Below are 21,087 nucleotides of genomic sequence, written 5' to 3'. Positions count from 1 at the left end.
AAATTGAAGCACATAGTTGAGTTGAGACCTGGTAGGGATAAAGGGCTTGGTTTAAGAACATAGGTTGAATTACTGGTTTTAGCAGAAGGAATATGTAGTTCCTCAGAGAAGAAAATAAATGAAGAGAATTCTTAAAAATTGACATACTGTTTAGAAGAGGAAAACAGACTAAATCTTGTTCAAAATAAATTATTTAGATGGACAGATAAGTCCCTTTGGTTTTCTTATCTGTTCACAATTCTTTTTTCTTGTTCATCTGACTTGATAGTTTTAAATGGCCAGGTTTTTAAAATTTTTTATTTTATATTGGAGTATAGGTGATTAACAATGTTGCGTTAGTTTCAGGTATACAGAAAAGTGATAAAGTTATACATATACATGTATCTTCAAATGACCAGTGTTTGAGTTTGCTGTTTATTTCTTCTGGTTGGCCAGGTCTGATGTTGAACCCCTCTAGAGAATTTTTCAGTTTTGTTATTATATTCTTCAACTCCAGAATTTCTGTTTGTTTCTTTTTTATAGTTTCAGTCTCTTTGTTGATGTTCTTAATATTGTTCATATATTGTTTTCCTAATTTTGTTTAGTTGTTTAACTGTGTTCTCTTGTAGTACCTTGAGCCTCTTTAAAACGGTTATTTTGAATTTGTCAGGTAATCCATAGATCTTTGTTTTTTTAGGGTTGGCTTTTGAGATTCATTTTATTCCTTGGATTGGGCCATTTTCCCTTTCTCTTTCTGTGTCTTGTTATTTTCTGCTGTGGTTTTTTATTTATTTGTTTGTTGGCTGCATTGGGTCTTCGTTGCGGTGCATGGGCTTCTCGTTGTGGTGGCTTCTCTTGTTGCGGAGCATGGCTGTAGGTGCACGAGCTTCAGTGTTTGTGGCACGCGGGCTCAGTAGTTGTGGCTCGAGGGCTCTAGAGCGCAGCCTCAATAGTTGTAGCACATGGGCTTAGCTGCTCCATGGCATGTGGGATCTTCCCGGACCAGGGCTCGAACCCATGTTCCCTGCATTGGCAGGCGGATTCTTAACCACTGCACCACCATGGAAGTCCCTTCTGCTTTGTTTGTTTTGTGCGTTTGAAAAAACAGCCACATCTCCCAGTCTTTATGGTCTGGCTTTGTACAGGGGAAGACCTTCACCAGTCAGCTCAACCTGAGATCCTGGCATCCCTCAAACAGTTTCTGGGCTTGAGTATGTAATTTCTCAGTTAGAGAGGTTTGCTGGCTCCTCTTTCAGGAATTTATAATCTCTTGCTCTCTCTAGTGTCTGTCTGCTGTACCACAAGTTTGCTGTTGCTGCAGCAAGCCACTGAGTGAACCCTCTTTGATCTCTGGGGTGCCCAGGCTTCCAGAGTATGCTGGTTCCCTATCAGCACTCTGAGTTAGTTAAGACAGAAACCTGTCCCTTGGGCAGCCCACCTAAAAGCCAGAACACTGGATGTTTATTCCCTCTAATTTTTCCCTGCCAAGGAAGAAGTTGGGTTCTGTGTGCTTTCTCCTCATCACAGCAAGCTGAGCCAGCCATCTGTGGCACTGTGTTTCTCTGGTGCTACAGTAAACCTCTGAGCTCTTTTTTCTTCTCTGTGACCACCGCACATCCAAAATATGCCAATTCCATTAGTGTTCCAAGGCAGGTGAGACAAACTAGTCCCTTGGCAGCCCCCTGAAAAGTAGGAACGTTGAACACACATCCGTTCTTCTTTTCAGCCCAAGGGAGAAGCTGAGAGCTGAGCTTTTCCTCGTGATCCTGCTGAGCTCTGCTGGCTTGGGGGAATTGTAATTGTGGTTGATATGAAATGACTTTTCTTACTGTTTCAATGCAGCTGTTCTCGACTTCGAGCTTCCCTGGGGTAGTGCGACTTCTTAATTGGTTTCCGGGCTTTCTGGATAGTATATTGTTAAGTCGTCTCTGGTGGAACAAAGTCTGAGCCTTCCTGTTTGCCACTTTGCTGACGTCACTTCCTGTGTGTTATTTCCTTTTATGGTCAAATAACATTCCATTGTATGAATATACTACCTTTTGTTTAGCCAATGGAAAGTTGATGGACATTTATTTATAATAATAATGACATTATGTTTATGTACAAGTTATTGTGTGGACTTATGTTTCCAATTCTCTTATGTTTATACCTAGACAATGAATTGCTGAGTCATACTGGCAACTCTATGTTAAACATTTTGAGATACTGCCAACCTGTTTCCCAAAGTGGTTGTACCATTTTACAGTCCCATCAGCATTGTATGAAGATACCAATTTTGCTACATCCTCATCAACACTTTTTATTTCCTGGTTTTTAATATTAGCCTTTCTAGTGAGTGTCAGTATCTCTTTGTGATTTTGATTTGCATTTCTCTAATTGTTAATGAATTCCAAGTATCTTTGCATGTGCTTTTTGGACATTTGTATATCTTCTTTGGAGAAATGTTTATTCAGGCCCTTTGCCTATTTTTTTGTTGGATTATTTGTCTTTTTATTGTTAGTTGCAAGAGCTGTTTATATATTCTGAGTTTGGACTAAATTGTACTTGTAAAATTAAGTTTTTTTATACTGATTCTGTGTAACTTATTGTCATTTCCGGGAATAGTGTGAATTCACATCTCTAACTTTTAGTTATTTCTGCTACTGGGAAAATTTTCAAAGACAGTCAGTGTCAAAATCTTTATAAAAGTCAGCTGTAGAAAGGATAGATATCCTTTTTTCTTTACCTCCTAAAGCTGCACAACCTTTGAGATAGATTTTGTATTCTATGTAAAAGACAGCTCTTACTAGAGAGTCTCAGTATATTTTATTTATACAGAGCGAGTTCTGAAAGGCCCACTGGCCTTTTCACTTTTTCCTTGGCCATCTTGGGATATCAGGTTAAGGAACAGGGCCTGATTTCTTTCAAGATAGTAAGGTGAGCAGTTGGATACTTAAAAAAGGGCATAGGCATGTGGCCTTCATGGCTTTAGTCAGTGAAGGTGGGGCTATTTCACGTTGAAATTGGCAATGAGAAGCCAGTTTTACTTGGCTGATTTCACTTAGTTTTTCTATTTTGCTATTATGTGAGGTTCAAGGGGCTTACCTCATCATTTCCCTTTTAGTACTAGAATCAAGTTTTCTAAGCTAAATTTAGACTACCAAAGGAATCATCCCAAGTACTGAAATGGAGATGTGATTCAACTGTGATTAAATCAACAAGAATCATGTGATTATATAAATTTGCACCTATCTTTGGTAAGGAAACTTGAAATCAAAATATCTACATTATGTGATCATATTGTTTACACTCTTGTTGGGAGGACTATATTAACAGATAGGAAGTCATTAAAGAATAATAAAAATAGTATTACTGTTAAAACCTTTGATGTAGCACTATAAAGTGCTATAGGACACCAGAGAAAGTGGATCTGGAGGAAAAAGAATAGTTGGTAAAACTTTCATCAAGGAGATGAAGCATGACTTACACCTTGAACGATGTGTAGTAATTGCAGAGCTTCACAGAAAAAGGGAGGAGAGGTTCTATATGGGAAATGAGGCAGTAAAGAATATAGTGATACTGATTTGGATGGATCTGGAGACAGATAGGCAGGTGGATGGGAGGGGAGAATATTTTAAATACTAAAGTAGACAGTTGGTTTTGTCAAGAGCGGTGGATAATAGGCCTAGAATCTAGTAAGTCTGAATACACAGCTGAAAAACTTCCCCTTAGTATGGCAGATAACATTCAATTAGGAGGAAGGATTTTGGGGAGGAGCTTACTAGCAAACCAAAAACTCTAGGTAAAAGTTAAGTCTAAGTAATAGTTTATTCATTTGTTTTGTCAGATTGACTAAAGTTTTTTCTTTTTCCCTTTCAGAAGAGTGGTTGAGACCTGTGATGAGAAAAGACAAACAGGTGTTAGTGCATTGGGGGTTTTACCCAGACAGGTAATATTGATATGTCCTGACATCTGGTATAAAGAGTTTTGTCAGTGCAAGCCAGAGTTATTTATATATAGTTTCGCTTTCTGAATAGCGACAATTTTGTTGATTTGTTTCAGTCATTGAACTCACTTCTTTTGAGTATTCTCTTACTGACTTCCTTATTTATTAAGTTATGGAGTTCAGTGAAGTCACAGGCTTTATTTATCTTAAACTGATATGTTTGCTGTGTTTGCCAAAACAGTCCTTCAGTATGGTATTAGACTGCTAATTTAGATTTGTTTCCTTTAAGAAATGAATTTTTCTTCTGGGTATTTTATGACTGGTTAGTTTTATTTTATTTATTTATTTTAAAATACCTATGCCATTCTATTACAGATGAAGTTATTTTATGTCTAAAATGAAGTATATATCATAACTCATACAGTGTTTCAGTATCTAAATGTGCATAAAGAATATTATAAACAAGAACAAATGTCAGTGAGAATGGTGGTTATTGTTTAATTAAAATTATGCCTGCATAGGGGGCATTTAGGAATAAGGATAACCTTTCATGTACTTCATCTTCTTAAACCTACGGTAGAGCTGTTTAAGTGTTCATTTCACTATTTTCAAGTGGAGAGACTCTCCGTTGTGGGTTTTTCATGTCAGACCAGTCTTCTTTCATCTGTATCCACATCCACTTCTAGCCTTACCATATTATTGGAAGCAAATCCCAAACATATCATTTCAATATTTCAATAATAAATATTTCAGTATGTATTTCTGAAAGATAAGGATTCATTAAAAAAAAATAAGCACAATACCACTGTCAAACCTAAAAAAATTAACAGAATTCCTTAATGTCAAATATCAAGTCATTGTTGTCATATGATATATTTGATTGATTGATAAGATTGGTATTTGTTGGAATTAGAATTTAAACACATCTTGTGATTAGTTGATATGTTTCTTAAGTATTTTTCAGTTTATAGGTTCTCCCTGTGGGGAAGCCCACCCCACCTTACAGTGTATTACTTAAGAAACCAGGTTGTTTGTCCTGCAGAGTTTACCACAGTGTGGAATTTTTTATGGCATCACTGTGATGTATTTGAACATGTTTCTCCATTCTCTGGAGTTGATCAGAATCTATTTCAGTTTAGGGAAGGAACAAGACTTGCATAGGTGTGTGTTCTTCATCAGGAGACATATAATGTCTGCTTATGTGTTGTTTTGAAGTTAATCTATTTGAGTGACTTTATTTTACTTACAAATATATTTTTTGAGGAAGAAATATGTCTTTAGATATCTTCAAATTTTTAAGAATATATTCACAGTTATCATACAAGTTGACTTAATTAGAACCAAATCAAGTCAGCTTGCTTATCAACCTTTTTTGAACCATAATTGACCACTTTACATGAACTAACATTTTTTTTTAATTAGTAATATTTAAGTAAATACTTTCTAGAGAACATTTCTTATTTCGAGGCTTTAGGTATTCATGGCACTATTAAAACAAACTTTTCAGTATCATAGGAACTATTACAGGAACTCAGCTTGCCTTTGAAACACTTCAGTGGAAACTCAAATATATGACAAACTACATAAAGTATAGGATTGAAATGAATTTTATAGTAACACGTTATAAGACATGTTAGCTTGTTTGCTAGCCTTTTGTTTATGTATCAAATAAACTATAATGGCTGGCTCATGTCCTGCCTTCTCAAGGGGCCTTGTTAGTTCACTTTCTTAACTATAGTTTGTGCCCTCACTTCTTATTGTAACATTTTCTTGTCAAGACTTAAAGAATATAAGGTTTTAAATTTTTTTTACTCACCATTGCAGTCTTTACCTGGAATAGTTAATTAATTGTCAAAGGAACTTTTTTTCTCCAACTCATGTTTAAATGTTCCTAGAAAACTTACCAGAGCGCTGTTAATAGGTCTGTTGAGCTGTACTTGTTCCAAATGCTTTTCAGCTGACTTCTGAGAAGTGGCTAAAGGAAGCCAATGCTTGTTACTATACTTATATTTCATTTAGATATCACTTAGCTTTATAATAATCTATAGGAGCACTGATAAAGTTTTAATTTGGTAGGTAATTTTATGCTTATTTCAAAATTGTGGAGTAGGGGGAGTGATTTATATCAGTGAGCTGGGTTTCTCTGATAAGAGAACCATTGAGCAAAGACATGTGAAGATAGGAGGGAGTGAGCTAGATGGATATATGGGTAATGAGGAGCATATGTAAAGGGCATGATGTGGCCACCGTCTGATAGTCAAAGCGTACCACTAAAGCCCAGGTGGGTCGAATAAAACGTGAGTGAGGGGAGAGTACTAGGAGATGAGGTCATAGGAGCAGATCATGAAGCCTTGGCAAACCACTGTACGGATTTTGACTTTTAACTCCGAGTTCGGTGGGAGCTGGAAGGTTTTGAACAGTTGGACTTAGTTTTTTAAAGGATTGCTCTGGTTGCTATGTGAAAAATGGACTCCCAGGGCCTTTGGGTCAACATGGAAGTTATATAGATCCTAAACATATTTTGAAGGTGGAAGTGGTAGAAGTTGTTGATAGTTTGATTATAGGATGTAATTGAGAGTGAAGTCAAGGATATCTTGCAAGTATTTTGGCCAGAACAACTGGAAAAGTGGAATTGGCATTTCCTGAGAGGAGGATGATTGGCTAGATCATATTGTTGGGATGGCATTATATGTTGAATTTTGAGTGTATCAGTATTGGGTTTGAAAGCTTTATTAGACATGTAATGAGAGATGTGGAATTGGCAGTTGAATTTATGAGTGCAGAATTCAGAGAATAGGGCAGGTATGAGATTTCAAGTCATCAGTATATGTTAGAAGGCATAGAACTGCATGAGATGATCATCGAGAGGATGAATAGGTCAGAGGATTGTTCCAAAAACTGAAACTTGGGGCCTTCCAGTGTTGAAGAGGTTTGGGAGGAGAGGAGAAACTGGCAGTGGAGACTGAAGAGAGAGGCTTGTGACTAGAAGGAATGCCAGATGATAGTACTGTCTTAGAGGACAAATAAGGGAAGTGCTTTGAGGAGTGATCAACATGTTGAAATTCTGTGGACTGAGGCTTTTAAACTTTGGGTTTTACGACGTGAAGGTTACTGTAGACCTCTGCAGAAGAGATTTCTTGTCAGAGTGTTAGAGACAAAAGTATGTGATAATTTGTTATTACTGGATCCTAATAGCATTTTTAAAATGTATTTTTACCTCTTGATCAAAGTCTTTTCCGTGAATGAATTTGGGTTCTAATTTGTTTTTCCTTTTTTCATTTTCTTTACAGCTATGATACTTGGGTCCATAGTAATGATGTTGATGTGGAAATTGAAGATCCACCAATTCCAGAAAAGCCATGGAAGGTGAAAGATCCTTTTTAAAACAAAATTTATTCTTACATAACTTAATAGCCCTTCTTAGCTGTTCTCAACAGCAATGTTTTAAAGAGATACAGAACGATGATTCTTCCTTTCTTGTCATACTATTAAGAGATACCTATGGTCATGAAGACCTCATTATCCAGGTCTTAGATCAGGTATCTGCAGTGATGTTTGAGGAGACCCCAAAGGAAAGTTCGATTGTGGTTTGAGAAAGTTGAGAGTGTTCGGAGTGGAGTTGAACATCGTTGATGATGTCATTTAGGAAGGCTGGAAGCAGTGCCTTCGTGGCTTTTATTATGATACAGACTTCTCTTACGAATCATTTCTATTATAATGGTTTCAACTTTTAACGTGGAAATAATTTTGAAAGTGCAGGAATAATACAAAACAAAGTACTGTTTTATACTCTTATTCCAGATTCCCGTTGTTATTATCTTTAAAAAATATTTATATATTCATGTTTATTTGGTTGCACCAGGTCTTAGTTGTGGCTCGTGGGCTCCTTAGTTGCAGCACTCGGGGTCCTTAGTTGCAGCAGGTGGGCTCCTCAGTTGCGGCATGTGGGCTTCTTAGTTGTGGAATGCAAACTCTTAGTTAGCGGCATGCGTGTGGGATCTAGTTCCCTGACCAGGCATTGAAACTGGGCCCCCTGCATTGGGAGTGCAGAGTCTTAACCACTGCACCACCAGAGAAGTCCCCCCTGTTGTTAATTATTTAAATAATTTATTACCTGGTACAGGGCCCATATTACATCTTCACCAGTTGTCCCACTGATATAATAAGCTTTATACTTAGTTTTTCCCTTGATCCAGGATCCAGTTCAGGATCACACACTGCATTTAGTTGTCACATCTCTTTAGTCTACTTCAATCTGGAACTTTCAGCCCTTCTTTTTTCTTCTATGACACTGGCATTTTAGAAGTATATAGGCCAGTTGTTGTTGTTTTAGAATGTCCCTGAATTTTAGTTCATGTATTTCCTTATATTCAGGCTATGTATTTTTGGCTGCAGTACTCCATAACTAATATTGTGTCCTTCTCAGTGCATCATATTGGCAGCCTCATATTATCCATTTTTCCCATTATGGCTCATACTTTGATCATTTGTGAAGGTACTGTCTGCCTGGTTTTCCCACTGTAACATTACCATTTTTCTCATTGACATTTAAAATATTTTATAGGGAAATACTTTGAGACTACACAAATATACTTTTCTTCATTGAATTTGTGTCTGAAGGTTTGCTCATCCATTAATAATTTCTGTGACTGAATTAAGTTATTACTGGTGCTTTTCTAATTCTATCCATTCCGTCTGTGCTTGCAGTTGGCATTTTGCAGCAGGGACAAGCTTTCCCTTCTCCCTTTATGTGTGTCTGTGGTCTGTGCATTCACACAGCAGTGACATTACTACCATTCTTCATTTTGATGAATTGTCTAAATTTGGCCAGTGGGAACGCCTTTAAGCCACCTCCTGTGACCTTTTGGCATTATTTGATGCATTTTTGCATATCTCCTACTTCCTGACACAAAAAGATGTTCCAAACTCCTTTTTTTTTTTAATTTATTTATTTAATTTTTGTTTATATTTGGCTGCGTTGGGTCTTCGTTGCTGCGCGCGGGCTTTCTCTAGTTGCGGTGAGTGGGGGCTACTTTTTGTTGCAGTGTGTGGGCTTCTCGGGCTCCAGGTGCACAGGCTTCAGCAGTTGTGGCTCGCAGGCTCTAGAGCGCAGGCTCAGTAGTTGTGTTGCACAGGCTTAGTTGCTCCACGGCATGTGGGATCTTCCCAGACCACGGCTTGAACCCGTGTCCCCTGCATTGGTAGAAAGATTCTTAACCACTGCGCCACCAGGGAAGCCCCCCAAACTCCTTTGTAATTTTCCCATCCCAGTCCCGGAATCAGTATTTTTATAGGGAGCTCTGCTCCTTTCCATGGGTGATTTTACATGATCTTTATTGACTTCTATATCATGTAAGGAGCACTTAAATTGGATCAAAATGTTAGATTTTAGACCTGGTTCAACCTATTTCTAATTTGTGTGACTTTCAGAAAGACAGCCTTTGAGCTTTAGATTCCATATGAGGAAAATGGGATTAACCAAAATTAGTCTTTTTTTAATTTTAAACACTTTATTTGGAAATAACTTCAAACTTACAGAAAAGTTGCAAGAAAAAGAATAGTACATGGCATACCTGTATACCCTTTATCTAGATTTGCCTGTTACCATTTCACTCCCATTTTGATTTATCATTTATAGTCTATATCTGTTTATAAATATGTTTTTTCTGAATCATTTGAGATAAAGATGCATATATAATGGGCCTTTACTCCAGTAAGTGTGTGTTTACTAGGAATAAGAAATTCTCATACATAAGCACAGTAATCAAGTTCAGTAAATTTAACATTGACATAATATTTTAGTCTACTATCCATATTCCAGTGTTGCCACTTGACCCAGTAATTTTTTTAAAATTTTTATTGGAGTATTGTTGATTTACAATATTGTGTTAGTTTCTGCTGTACAGCAAAGTGAATCAGTTATACATAGACATATATCTACTCTTTTTAGACTCTGTTCCCGTATAGGTCATTACAGAGTATTGAGTAAAGTTCCCTGTGCTATACAGTAGGTTCTTATTAGTTTTCTGTTTTATATATAGTAGTGTGTATATGTCAATAGCAATCTCCCAATTTATCCCCCCACTTTCCCCTTGGTAACCATAAGTTTGTTTTCTGCATCTGTGACTCTATTTCTGAATAGGTTCATTTGTACCATTTTTTTTAGATTCCACATATAAGTGATATCATATGATATGTTTGTCTTTCTCACTGACTTACTTCACTCAGTATGAAAATCTCTAGATCCATCCATGTTGCTGCGAATGGCATTATTTCATTCTTTTTTATGGCTGAGTAGTATTCCATTGTATGTATGTACCACATCTTCTTTATCCATTTCTCCGTCAGTGAACATTTCATTGCTTCCATGTCCTGGCTGTTGTGAATAGTGCTGCAATGAATATTGGGGTACATATATCTTTTCGAATTATGGTTTTCTCTGGATATATGCCCAGGAGTGGGATTGCTAGATCATATGGTAGTTCTATTTCTGGTTTTTTTAAGGAACCTCCATACTGTTCTGTACTGTGGCTGTACCAATTTACATTCCTACCCACCATGTAGGAGGGTTCCCTTTTCTCCACATCCTCTCCAGCATTTATTGTTTGTAGATTTTTTTTTTTTTGCAGTATGTGGGCCTCCCACTGCTGTGGCCTCTCCCATTGCGGAGCACAGGCTCCGGACGCCCAGGCCCAGCGGCCAAGGCTCACGGGCCCAGCCGCTCCACGGCATGTGGGATCCTCCCAGACCGGGGCATGAACCCGTGTCCCTTGCATCGGCAGGTGGACTCCCAACCACTGCGCCACCAGGGAAGCCCTGTTTGTAGATTTTTTGATGATGGCCTTTCTGACTCGTGTGAGGTGATACCTCATTATAGTTTTGATTTGCATTTCTCTGATAATTAGTGATGCTGAACATCTTTTCATGTGCTTTTTGTCCATGCGAATGTCTTCTTTGGAGAAATGTCTATTTAGATCTTCTGCCCATTTTTTGGGCTTTTTTTTTTTTTTGACATAGAGCTACATGAGCTGTTTGTATATTTTGGAGATTAATCCCTTGTCGGTCACTTCACTTGTGGATTTTTTTCTCCCATTCTGTGGGTTGTCTTTTCATTTTGCTTATGGTTTCCTTTACTACGCAAAATCTTTTAAGTTTAATTAGGTCCCATTTGTTTAATTTTAGTTCTGTTTTCATTACTCAAGGAGGTGGATCCAAAAAGATCTTGCTGCAATTTATATTGGAGAGTTTTTCTGCCTGTGTTTTCCTCTAAGAGTTTTATAGTACCCAGTCTTACATTTAATCCATTTTGATTAAAATGTTTTTTATAACATTTTTTGGGGAATTCCTTGGCAGTCCAGTGGTTAGGACTTGGCGCTTTCAATGCTGGGGCCAGGTTCAATCCCTGATTGGGGAACTGAGATCCCACGTGCTGTGCAGCCAAAACAAAACAAAAAACCCCATTTTTTTCCTGTTACATAATTCTGTCTAATACCAGCTATTGAATTCCTCTGTCATGTCACTTTAGTTTCCTTTAATCTGTAACATTACCACAGTGTTTCCTTGCCTTTTACGATGTTTTTGAATTTCAAAAGAATACTTCTCATTTGGAATTTCTGATCTTTCCTTGTGGTTGATTCAGTCTCTGCAGTCTACTTAGAATGCTGCATGAGTGATGTGTCCTTCTCAGGGCATCATATTGGCAGGCATGCTGTGTCCATCTGCTCCTCACTGGTGATCTTTTTTTTTTTTTGCGGTACGCGGGCCTCTCACTGCTGTGGCCTCTCCTGTTGCGGAGCACAGGCTCCGGACGCGCAGGCTCAGCGGCCATGGCTCACGGGCCCAGCCGCTCCGCGGCATGTGGGATCTTCCCGGACCGGGGCATGAACCCGTGTCCCCTGCATCGGCAGGCGGACTCTCAACCACTGCGCCACCAGGGAAGCCCGTGATCTTTTAAAAAAAAAAAAAAAAAAATTATTTGTTTGGCTGTGCCAGGCCTTAGTTGCAGCACGTGGGATCTTCGTTGTGTCATGTGGGATCTTTAGTTGTGGCATGTGAACTCTTAGTTGCGGCATGTGGGATTTAGTTCCCTGACCAGGGATCGAACCCGGGCCCTGTACATTGGGAGCATGGAGTCTTAACCACTGGACCACCAGGGAAGTCCCTCCTCACTGGTGATCTTAATCACCCAGTTAAGGTGTTCTGTGATGGCTCCACTGTATGGTTACTTTTCCCCTCCATTTGCAACTTATAAACAATTTGTGAAAGATTCTTTAGACCATGGAGATATCCTCCTTCTCATCAAAATCCTCCCTCTGTCACCCAGGTTTAGCATCCACTTAGAATTCTTGCCTGAACCAGTCTTTTCTTTGATGATTACACAGCAATACTTTTCCACTCCAGCCCTTCCCTCCACATTTACCAGTTGGCTTTCAGAGTTCTGTAAGCAAGAGCCCTTCCTTTTCCCTCTTTTACTTATTTATTTATCTGTCTGTTGTCAGTGTGAATTCATGGAATTGTAATTTTTCAGTGCTCAATAATTCATTACTTCAGTATTTTGTGCTGAAGTTGTTTCATATTTGGCCACTGGGAGCCCCTTCAGGCTGGCTTGTCATCCTTGTTGGTTTTTTTTTTTAAGATTTTTTTGATGTGGACCATTTTTAAAGTCTTTATTGAATTTGTTACAGTATTGCTTCTGTTTTATGTTTTGGTTTTTTTGGCCATGAGGCATGTGGGATCTTAGCTCCCCGACCAGGGATCGAACCCGCACCCCCTGCATTGTAAGGCGAAGTTTTAACCGCTTGACCACCAGGGAAGTCCTTGGCTTGTGACAAGCACTTGTCATTTTTGAGCACCCCCTTTAGGGCATAGTAGGATGTTCCAGGTTCATTTAGTACCTTCCATTCCTCATGCCTAGAATCAGGTGTTTCTCTGAGGCGCTCTCATTTCTTTCAGTAGGAAAAGGTATTAGAGACCAAGATCTGGGTACAGGTATGCTCAGTGCTACTGAAGTATCTTTGCTTCTAGGTCCTTTCTATTCAGAGCTATTATGTATCTGTAAACTCAAATGCAGACAGTAGTTGAGTACACATATACGTGCATATACACATAATATATATATTTTAGAAATAATGAGGCCATAATGATACCTCCAGTTCTAATCTGTCCCCACAGTGTTCCTTTTTGCCCTCCTCTACTCCATATTTATATGTCTCTTCTTCTGAGAGTAGGAATCTTGGCTCCCAGCATCAACACATTTACCCGGTTCATGAATACGTTCAAATTAGTTTCAGAATTGCTTTGCCCCTGCCACTATCATAAACAAAAGTACTAAAAGAGTTCAAGATATGTTTGTGGTTCTCCTGCTCCCCTAGCCCTGACCAAGACTGAGGGTGTATTATATATTGGCAAATAGTTTGTTCGTGAGTTACCTGGATGAACGTTTTTTCCCCTCCCTTCAGTGTGGTTGTTACTTATTTGAAGTATTGTTAAAGGTTTATTTCTTTCAGTTTGTTTTCAGTTTTGGTGTTTCCTCTCCCTCTGCCCATCCAAGCTGATTTAATCTTATATATATTTATTTTTTAAGATTTATTTATTATTTATTTGCCTGAGTCAGGTCTTAGTTGCCACACACAGGGTCACCATTGCGGAGTGCAGGCTCTTCGTCGTGGTGTGCGGGCTTCTCTCTAGTGGCGTGCGGGTTTTCTCTTCTCTAGTTGTGGCACACAGGCTCCAGGGCACGTGGGCCCTGTAGTTGTGGCGTGTGGGTTCCAGAGCGCATGGACTCTGTAATTTGTGGCACGCGGGCTCTAGTTGAGGCGCATGAGCTCAGTAGTTGTGGCATACGGGCTTCGTTGCCCTGTGACATGTGGGATCTTAGTTTCCTGACCAGTGATCAAACCCGTGTCACCTGCATTGTAAGTCAGATTCTTTACCACTGGACCACCAGGGATCTCCCCAGTTTTATATTTTGAATATGTAGAATTCTAATGTGCTTTCAAAAAATGTATGCTTCCAAAAAATGTATACTTCCTCATGAGTTCATTCTATTCCCATCTCCCCATTCCTTATAGAATAAACTTACTGTTTTCTGGCTTATCCTTCCTGTGTTTCTTTTTGCCAAAACATGTAGGTGTTTGCATATTTTTTTATTTCCCTCTTTTATACTTTGCCTTTTCTGCTTAATCTTTCCTGGAAACTCTTGGTGGTCATACCTTCACAGTGCTCCATTATACTTGGAAATGTGAATAGTTGCCATTATTTTAGAATTACAGACAAAGCTGCGATAAATAACCTTGTGCCGTATGTATTGTCTTATTTCTTTAAGGTGTATGCTAAAGGTAAATTTCTAAAATTAGAGTTGCTGTGTTGAGGAGTAAATTAAAATACATAGTTTTGTTAGATTCGTGCCTCTACCATGGGAGTCTGCACAATTTTGAATTCTTGTAAACAGTGAAGCCAGAGTGCCTCTTCCCTCATGGCCTCACCAAGAGAGTGGCGTCAGGCGTTTGAATTTTTGCAAATCCTGACATGTGAGAAATGGTATCCATGTTAATTTTAATTTGGTATCTCTTTTTGTGAGTGAAGTTGAACATCTTTTTATATTTTCAAGGGTCTTTTTAATGGTTTTTAAAAAATTTTTTTTCTCATTTTTCAGTTAGTTTTTTCTGTTGTCTCCTAGAGTAATAAAAGTTCTTTAAATGTTTAGAGTATATTGCAAATATTTAGTTGTATTTTTTACTTTAGTTATGGTGGGTTTTTTTTGTAGTTTTGAATTGAAGTATAGTTGATTTACAGTGTTGTGCCAATCTCTACTGTACAGCAAAGGGACCCAGTTATACACGTAGAGACATTGCTTTCTTTTTTTTTAATTAATTAATTTTTTTTGGCTATGTTGGGTTTCCATTGCTGCATGCGGGCTTTCTTTAGTTGAGGCGAGCAGGGGCTACTCTTCGTTGCGGTACGCAGGCTTCTCATTGAGATGGCTTCTCTTGTTGCAGAGCATGGGCTCTAGGCACACAGGCTCAGTATTTGTGGCTTGCAGGCTCAGTAATTGTGGCACGCGGGCTCAGTAGTTGCAGCACGCAGGCTGTAGAGCGCGGGCTCAGTAGTTGTGGCGCACAGGCTTAGTTGCTCCGCGGCATGTGGGATCTTCCCAGACCAGGGCTCGAACCCATGTCCCCTGCATTGGCAGGTGGGTTGTTAACCGCCATGCCACCGGGGAAGTCCGGAAAATGTTAACTTTTAAAATCCGGCCTTTCTTTGTTAGAAATAAACTTTTTTACTTGACGTGTAGCCTACAGAAAAATTTTTAACCATTCTTTTTGTGTCTCCATGTATGGGTTACAAATAAGTACTGAATCCTCATTTAGAGTGCCAGTGCAACAATTGTTCACTTGTGTGATGTTTCTGTGATTTTCACACCGACTTCCCCCTGATTCCTGGGTATAGTTTATTGGAATGACAAATTTTTGTAAGGAATGAGGCAACTGGTAGCATTTCTTTGTCTTGTTTTTAGGAAAATAGAATGACTTTTTAAAAAAAATTATTTATTTATTTGGCTGCCTTGGGTCTTTGTTGCTGCGTGCGGGCTTTCTCTAGTTGAGGCAAGCGGAGGCCACTCTTTGTTGCAGCGTGCATGCTTCTCATTGCAGTGGCTTCTCTTGTTGCGGAGCACGGGCTCCAGGCGAGCAGGCTTCAGTAGTTGTGGCACATGGGCTCAGTAGTTGTGGCTCGTGGGCTCTAGGGCACAGGCTCAGTAGTTGTGGTGCACGGGCTTAGCTGCTCCGCAGCATGTGGGATCTTCCCAGGCCAGGGCTAGAACCCATGTCCCCTGCATTGGCAGGCGGATTCTTAACCATGCGTCACCAGGGAAGTCCCTAGAATGACTTTTAAAGGAAAATACATTAGCTAAAGAATGCCCACCCTGCAATAAAGGCAATTACAAATACTTTAAATCAGTGGTTTTCAAACTTTGTTGATCATGTATGTCCAAGAAAGCAAAATTAGGAACTATTTACTTTTAAAAACAATATATTTATCTTATTTTTGGCTGTGTCAGGTCTTAGTTGTGGCATGTGACATCTGTATTGCAACATGTGGGATCTTTTGTTGCAACATGTGGGCTTCTCTCTAGTTGTGGCTCGCAAGCTCCAGAGCGCATGGGTTCTGTAGTTGCAGCCTGCTGGCTATCTAGTTGTGGCTCACGTGCTCAGTAGTTGCAGTGCATGGGGTTAGTTGCCCCGCAGCATGTAGGATCTTAGTTCCCTGACCAGGGATTGAACCCACGTTCCCTGCATTGGAAGGTGGATTTTTAACCACTGGACCACCAGGGAAGTCCCCTACTTCCTTTTATGTTTAGTTAACATATAAAATTTTTCACTAGAAATTTAAATAGTTACTATGTGGAATCTTTCATGTTTGTTTATTTTTTTGCTTTTATGTTTGTATTTACAAACTAAATAAAAAAATTTTTTTTAAACTTTTTAGTTTATATTGGAGTATAGCTGATTAACAATGTTGTGATAGTTTCAGGTGCACAGCAAAGAGACTTAACCATACGTATATACATGTATCCATTCTCCCCCAGACTCCCCTCCCATCCAGGCTGCCACATAATATTGAGCAGAGTTCCCTGTGCTATACAGTAGGTCCTTGTTGGTTATCTTTTTAAAATTAATTTATCATATTTAAATACTTTTTCTTAATGTATCCTATGAAATCTAAATTGCAATTTGTGCTCACTGTTATCCATTTTAAGAATATATGCATATGCTTTTTGTTAAAAGTAAGTGTGTTATATACTTTATTTTTCTTCTTGAACTTGCATTTTTATTTTACCTTCAAGAGAATATAATCCTAGTGTAATACTTTTTAATGCTTGACGATCTTATCCCTGAAACCTAGAGAAAAGGAGCTAACTAAGCATGTCTTTAGTCAGAAAATTTGAACCGGAATTTTAGTTTCTCTATTATTGTATAAAACAATGCTTATGTATTGTTTTGTTGTTCTAGAGGAAATGTGATTGCTATGAGAAAGTTAGCACTTAATTTTAAATGTTAAATTGTGGATATTAACATTTATTAAATATGAATAATAAAAACGGATCACAGTTTTAAAAAACACCTGTGTACTTGCCACTCTCAAAAAAGAACATTACCATTACCATTGAAGCATTCCATGTTCATCCTTTGGCCTGCCCACTCAGAGCTAACCGTTATTCTAAATGTTTGGCTTGTCTTTTTTATGCAGTTTTACCGCACACACACACACAAAACTACACAAATCCTGTTTTAGTTTTTACATTTAAAAAGCTTTAATATCAGTGTAATCATATTGTATTTTTTCGTGACTTGCCTTTTTGTTCAGCATCGTTCATCTATAGTATATAGCAGTACAGGTAATCTCATGTATGCATATGTCACAATATATCCATTGTAATGTGGGTGGGTGTGGTAGTTTCTACTTTAAGGTACTATGAAAAATGCTACTATGAACTTTCCTGAACATACATATTTTGTGTTTGTTCATAATGGAATTACTGGATCTTAGGGAATGCAAACATTCACTTTTTCTAAACAATGCCGTATTGTTTCCAGATGGTTGTAAAAATTTATTTTGCTAAGGGTGTATAAGTTTTCTGGATGCTCTGTATCATGGCCAGTGCTTGGTATATTCTTTTTTTTTTTTTTTTTCAATTTATTTTATTTATTTATTTTTGGCTGTGTTGGGTCTTCGTTGCTGCGTGCGGGCTTTCTCTAGTTGCAGCGAGCGGGGGCTACTCTTCATTGCAGTGCACAGGCTTCTCATTGCGGTGGCTTCTCTCGTTGTGGAGCATGGGCTCTAGGCATGCGGGCTTCAGTAGTTGTGGCACACAGGCTCAGTAGTTGTGGCTCATGAGCTCTAGAGCACAGGCTCAGTAGTTGTGGTGCACGGGCTTAGTTGCTCCACAGCATGTGGGATCTTCCCAGACCAGGGATCAAACCTGTGTCCCCTGCACTGGCAGGTGGATTCTCAACCACTGTGCCACCAGGGAAGGCCTGCTTGGTGTATTCTGACTTAGTGATATTTACCTATCTACTGGATGCAAAGTGGTGTTTCTTTAGGGTTTTAACTTGTATTTCTCTTACTACCAAATAGCTTTGCCATCTTTTCATGAATTCTTTGACCTTTGGTGTTTCTTCCTCTATGAAGTGCTCGTTTCCACCTTTTGCTTTTTTTTTTTCCATTGCGTTCTTTTTCTTTGTGGGTGTTCTTTAGATATTCTGCATACTAACACGCGTGGTTACATCATCAGTTACCTGTGTTAAAAATACGTTTTCTGGGCTTCCCTGGTGGTGCAGTGGTTAAGAATTCGCCTGCCAGTGGAGGGGACACAGGTTCGAGCCCTGGTCTGGGAAGATCCCACATACTGCGGAGCAACTAAGCCCGTGCACCACAACTACTGAGCCTGTGCTCTAGAGCTCATGAGCCACAACTACTGAGCCTGTGTGCCACAACTACTGAAGCCCGCATGCTTAGAGCGCATGCTCCACAACAAGGGAAGCCACCTCAATGAGAAACCAGCGCACGGCAACTAAGAGTAGCCCCCGCTTGTCGCTACTAGAGAAAGCCCCCACGTGCAGCAACGAAGACCCAACGCAGCCAAAAATAAAATCAAATAAATAAATTTATTACAAAATAAAAATTAAAAACATAGTTTTCCTAGTAGCTTATCTTTTTGTTTTCTATCCCAAGGTCATCACGACATTTTCTTAAATCATCTTTAAAAATTCTTTAGTTTTGCCTTTAATATATAAAGATCTTTAATCTACCTGGAATTAATTTTTAAACATGTTATGATGTAGGGGAAAAAAAAATTTCCCCATATGGTGTTAGATCAGCTATAGTTTCAAGGTGGAAAAATATTAAAGCTGGATTTCTCTCCCCACTGATCCAAGCCATTTCTGTTAAAAGTAAATTTTTATGTATGTTGTGATTTGTTTCTTGACTCTATTATAAGGTTTTATTAGTTATTTGTTTTGACTTGAGCACTCCCACTTTTTTCTTCAGGAGTCTTTTGGGTCTTTGCTGTTTTGTGTAAAGTTTAGAATCAGCTTGTTAAGGTCCATATTAAACAAACTCATTGGGATTTTGATTCGAATTAAATTTAATCTGTAGAACAACTTGGAGAAAACTGACATCTTTACAATACTGAGCCTCTCAATTTGTGGAGGCAATTTAACTACCCATTTATTTAGGTCTTTTATATCTTTCAGTTAAGTTGTATAATTTTCTTCACATTTCATTGATTTTCTCAGAATGATCATGTAGTAACTAATGTATATTTTTGGAAAATTTTTTCTCTATTAAACCTCATATATGGAGTGTCAGTGGATAAAACTACTTTTCCTTTTACAAGGGTTGGCAAATTATAGCCACCTGTTTTTGTATATAAAATTGTATTAGATCACCACCAAACCCATTCATTTATGTATTTTCTGTGGCTGATTGCACACTATAGCAGCAGAGTTGAGTAGAGACAGAGAACATATGGCTTGCAAGCCTAAAATATTTAGTATCTGACCCCCCCAAAAAAAAGCATACCAATTCCTGCTATATTTGTGTTGTCCCATTATCTTCAGGGAAGATGATTTTTTTTTTTTAACATCTTTATTGGGGTATAATTGCTTTACAATGGTGTGTTAGTTTCTGCTTTATAACAAAGTGAATCAGTTATACATATGTTCCCATATCAGGGAAGATGATTTTAAACAACAACAAAAACTACCTTTAAATGTAATCTGAGAGGTTATAACCAAACTGTTCTCATTGAAAACTTGAAAAAAATGTGAACTGTGCTCTCTGATGTTAGAACTGCTGAACCTCCACCATTGTCTAGCAGTTTCAAACATATATCTCTGTAGTCAAATCTAGACATCTGTCTAGTCAAACAGTTAAGTTGTTACTTGGAAAAAAATGTTGATTAAAGGGATAAACTATATGACTTGTGAGCCATATAACATTGTAAAGTATTACGAAAGGATTTTTAGAAACATACTATGTTGAAGATTATAGTTGTCAGAAGTTTAGGACTGGGCTTGATAGCAGAGTTTACCATCGTATCATTTCATAGGTAAGGAAACTGGGTTACAGAAGTTAGATAATTTTGCTGAAGGTTGCACAACCTATTATATTATTCTGACCCTAAGGTGTTTTTGTGAGACAGGTAATAGAGCATAGTGGCATAAGAGCTTAGGCAGAACTCCGTGCAAAGCTTTGCCTCTTGGTAGGTAAGTAACTGGGCAGCTTGCTGACACTCTGTGCCCCAGTTTGCTGATTTGGAAAACTGGAGAGACTAATCTGCCTTGCTTAGCGGGATTAAACAAGATCATATTATATGTAAGGTGTTCAGCAGAGTGCCTGGCACAAATGATTATTAGTTGTCCATACTGTCCTAACATACTTTCTCAAGAGAATTCTCTCAAGGTCTTCTGGATAGTAAAGAATGTGCAATGTGAATATTCAGCTCTACTTTTAAAATATATACATACTTATGAATAATTTGGAAAAGACTATTATGTTTTCAAATGCTGTGACATAAATTTTTCTGAATTAATTACTGAATTAAATTTTTCTGCAATTAATTACATCACTGAATTAATTTACCCTTTTCTTGAACATAGTCATGCCTTTAAATAGATTTTTTTCTCTAATTAGCTTAAGGTTTCTCATGCTCTATTTATATATCCCATTCTCATAATTTATACATATAGGAGTCTTTTCGAGTTACATTATTTAAGGTCTTGTATTCTCCTTGACGGGTATTAATTTTGTGTTTGTTACTGTGTAGCTCTAGTTTTGGGAGGACAAGAGGCATGTAGTCAGGTCGATGTCATTCTTAAAGCAGTATATCATTCAGGCAATATCCTTAACAACCAATGTAGTAATGTTTCCTTTTTTTTTAAAATACAAGGGGGGAGCAGTGGGGAGCTTAGATTGACAAAATATTTTTATTGGCAAGTCCATATAGTCTCAGTGATTGCTATGTTGTAGGTTTTTAGTTCCTGAAGGCTTCATAGCTGTAGTTGCTGCTCTCTTTTTCTCCCTTTGCTCTCATGTTAGTATTTTAATGATTCTTGACTGGGCATGTTAATTGCAACACACACACACACACACACACACACACACACACACACACACACACA

General features: G+C 38.3%; 1 protein-coding gene across 1 annotated transcript in view; it reads left to right on the top strand.

Moving 5' to 3' along the window:
• Window positions 1-21,087, top strand: part of SMARCC1 (SWI/SNF related, matrix associated, actin dependent regulator of chromatin subfamily c member 1) — a 180,858-nt gene that overhangs the window by 45,413 nt on the left and 114,358 nt on the right. Inside the window, exons 7-8 of the mRNA XM_029241737.1 lie at window positions 3,838-3,907; window positions 7,195-7,270. Of these exons, the coding sequence (XP_029097570.1) occupies window positions 3,838-3,907; window positions 7,195-7,270 (146 nt within the window). The remainder of the gene's footprint in view (window positions 1-3,837; window positions 3,908-7,194; window positions 7,271-21,087) is intronic.

The sequence above is a fragment of the Monodon monoceros genome, unplaced genomic scaffold, assembly GCF_005190385.1.
Source record: "Monodon monoceros isolate NGI ecotype Baffin Bay Population unplaced genomic scaffold, NGI_Narwhal_1 Super_Scaffold_3, whole genome shotgun sequence".
NCBI lineage: Eukaryota > Metazoa > Chordata > Mammalia > Artiodactyla > Monodontidae > Monodon > Monodon monoceros.
Note: the sequence above shows the minus strand (reverse complement) of the source record. Positions and strands in the feature narration are given on the sequence as shown.